We start from the raw sequence: 1,500 nt of genomic DNA, 5'->3' as shown, positions 1-1,500 counted from the left end.
AAGAGCTGGCCCCTGTAGGGTGCAGTAATTCAAGTGTAATACCTCAAATGACCTCACATCCCATTGTTCACAAAAGCGTCCAAGAGTTCTCTAGCAGAGGGTAGCATAAAGTTCACTGGCCACACGCCGAGAAGTCATCCCAAATTGCCAATTCCTCCGAGTGTCTCGATCGGGCCTAGGATCCAGGTAAGCGATCGATCAATTTGGCACTCCTCGTGAATTCTACCATCCCTCTCTATACAAACGGTCATTGACCTTACTCCATAAATCGACCTCCATTCCGCGTCGGTGAGGAGATTTTTTTCGGTGAGGAAGGAGAACTTGGGCCAGAGGAAGAACATCTTGAGCGCGCAAGAGACGAGGGGATTTTGTGGCGCGCGACACGCAAAGGTGGCGAAGCGAGGCCGCCTTCTTTTATTTCGCTTGCGCTATGTGTGAGACAGGAAGATGGACGACACCTCTCATGAGGGGGGCTGAATCTACGCAGCGATAGCATGGGGGAGAACACAGCAGACGGAAACTGGAGTCGACAACTACTCACCTGGAACACGATGCGTACTTGATATATGGCATGACTTTTTCAGTTACGTATCCCACCACTCAAACATGTCTTCCATTTTCGAATCTTGTGATTTGGCTCCCCCGGATCCTATTCTCGGTACCGCCACCGCTTATAAGGCTGACCCCTCTCCCAACAAGGTCAATCTTGGTATTGGTGCTTACCGTGATGAGAACGGCAACCCCAAGGTTCTCGATGTTGTCCGTAAGGTCGATCAGCAGTTGGCCGCTGACATGAAGGTCGATAAGGAGTACGCTCCTATTGACGGTTTCCCGGCCCTCAAGCCCCTTAGTCAACGCCTTCTCTTTGGCGAGTCTAGTGATAGAATTGCCAGTAGTCAGGCTCTGTCCGGCACTGGATCTCTGAGACTCATCGGTGAATTTGCCGCCAAGTTCCTCAACAGACCTGCCATTTATATCTCCGATCCTACATGGGGTAACCACATCAAGGTCTTCGAGAAATCTGGTCTGAAAGTCCGAAAGTATCCCTACTGGGACAGCGAACATCGCGCGATCAACTTCGAGGGAACCTTGAAGGTTATTGGCGATGCTCCTGTTGGCTCTCTCATCCTCCTTCATGCCTGCGCTCACAATCCCACTGGTATGGACTTCAACCACGAACAGTGGCAGCAGCTGCAGAAGCTTATTGCTGAGAAGAACCTTGTCCCTGTTCTCGACAATGCCTATCAGGGATACGCGTCTGGCGATCTCGAGGCTGATGCTTATGCCCTCCGTCTCTTCTATCAGTCTGGTATGGAATTCTTCGTAGCTCAGAGTTTCGCCAAGAACTTCGGTCTTTATGGTGAACGTGCCGGTATGTGCCATCTCGTCACCAAGAGTGCTGACTTGGCTGCCCGCGCCCTTAGTCAGCTGAAGCTCATTATTCGTCCCATGTATTCTCTCCCCGATCCATGGTGGTTTGATTGTTAAGACTATCCTTGA

At 51.0% G+C, this 1,500-nt stretch overlaps 1 protein-coding gene across 1 annotated transcript; it reads left to right on the top strand.

Annotated features, from left to right (window-relative positions):
• Window positions 1-606: 606 nt before the first annotated feature.
• Window positions 607-1,488, top strand: Pmar_PMAR024290 (aspartate aminotransferase, putative; the record flags this gene model as incomplete). The annotated part of the gene is made up of 1 exon (XM_002781226.1): window positions 607-1,488. The coding sequence occupies one exon, from the start codon at window positions 607-609 to the stop codon at window positions 1,486-1,488; it is 882 nt and encodes a 293-aa protein (XP_002781272.1).
• Window positions 1,489-1,500: the final 12 nt, after the last annotated feature.

The sequence above is a fragment of the Perkinsus marinus genome (genome assembly GCF_000006405.1).
Source record: "Perkinsus marinus ATCC 50983 genomic scaffold scf_1104296943310, whole genome shotgun sequence".
Classification (NCBI taxonomy): Eukaryota; Perkinsozoa; order Perkinsida; family Perkinsidae; genus Perkinsus; species Perkinsus marinus.
The sequence above is the reverse complement of the archived record's forward strand: the minus strand, read 5'-3'. Positions and strand labels throughout refer to the sequence as shown.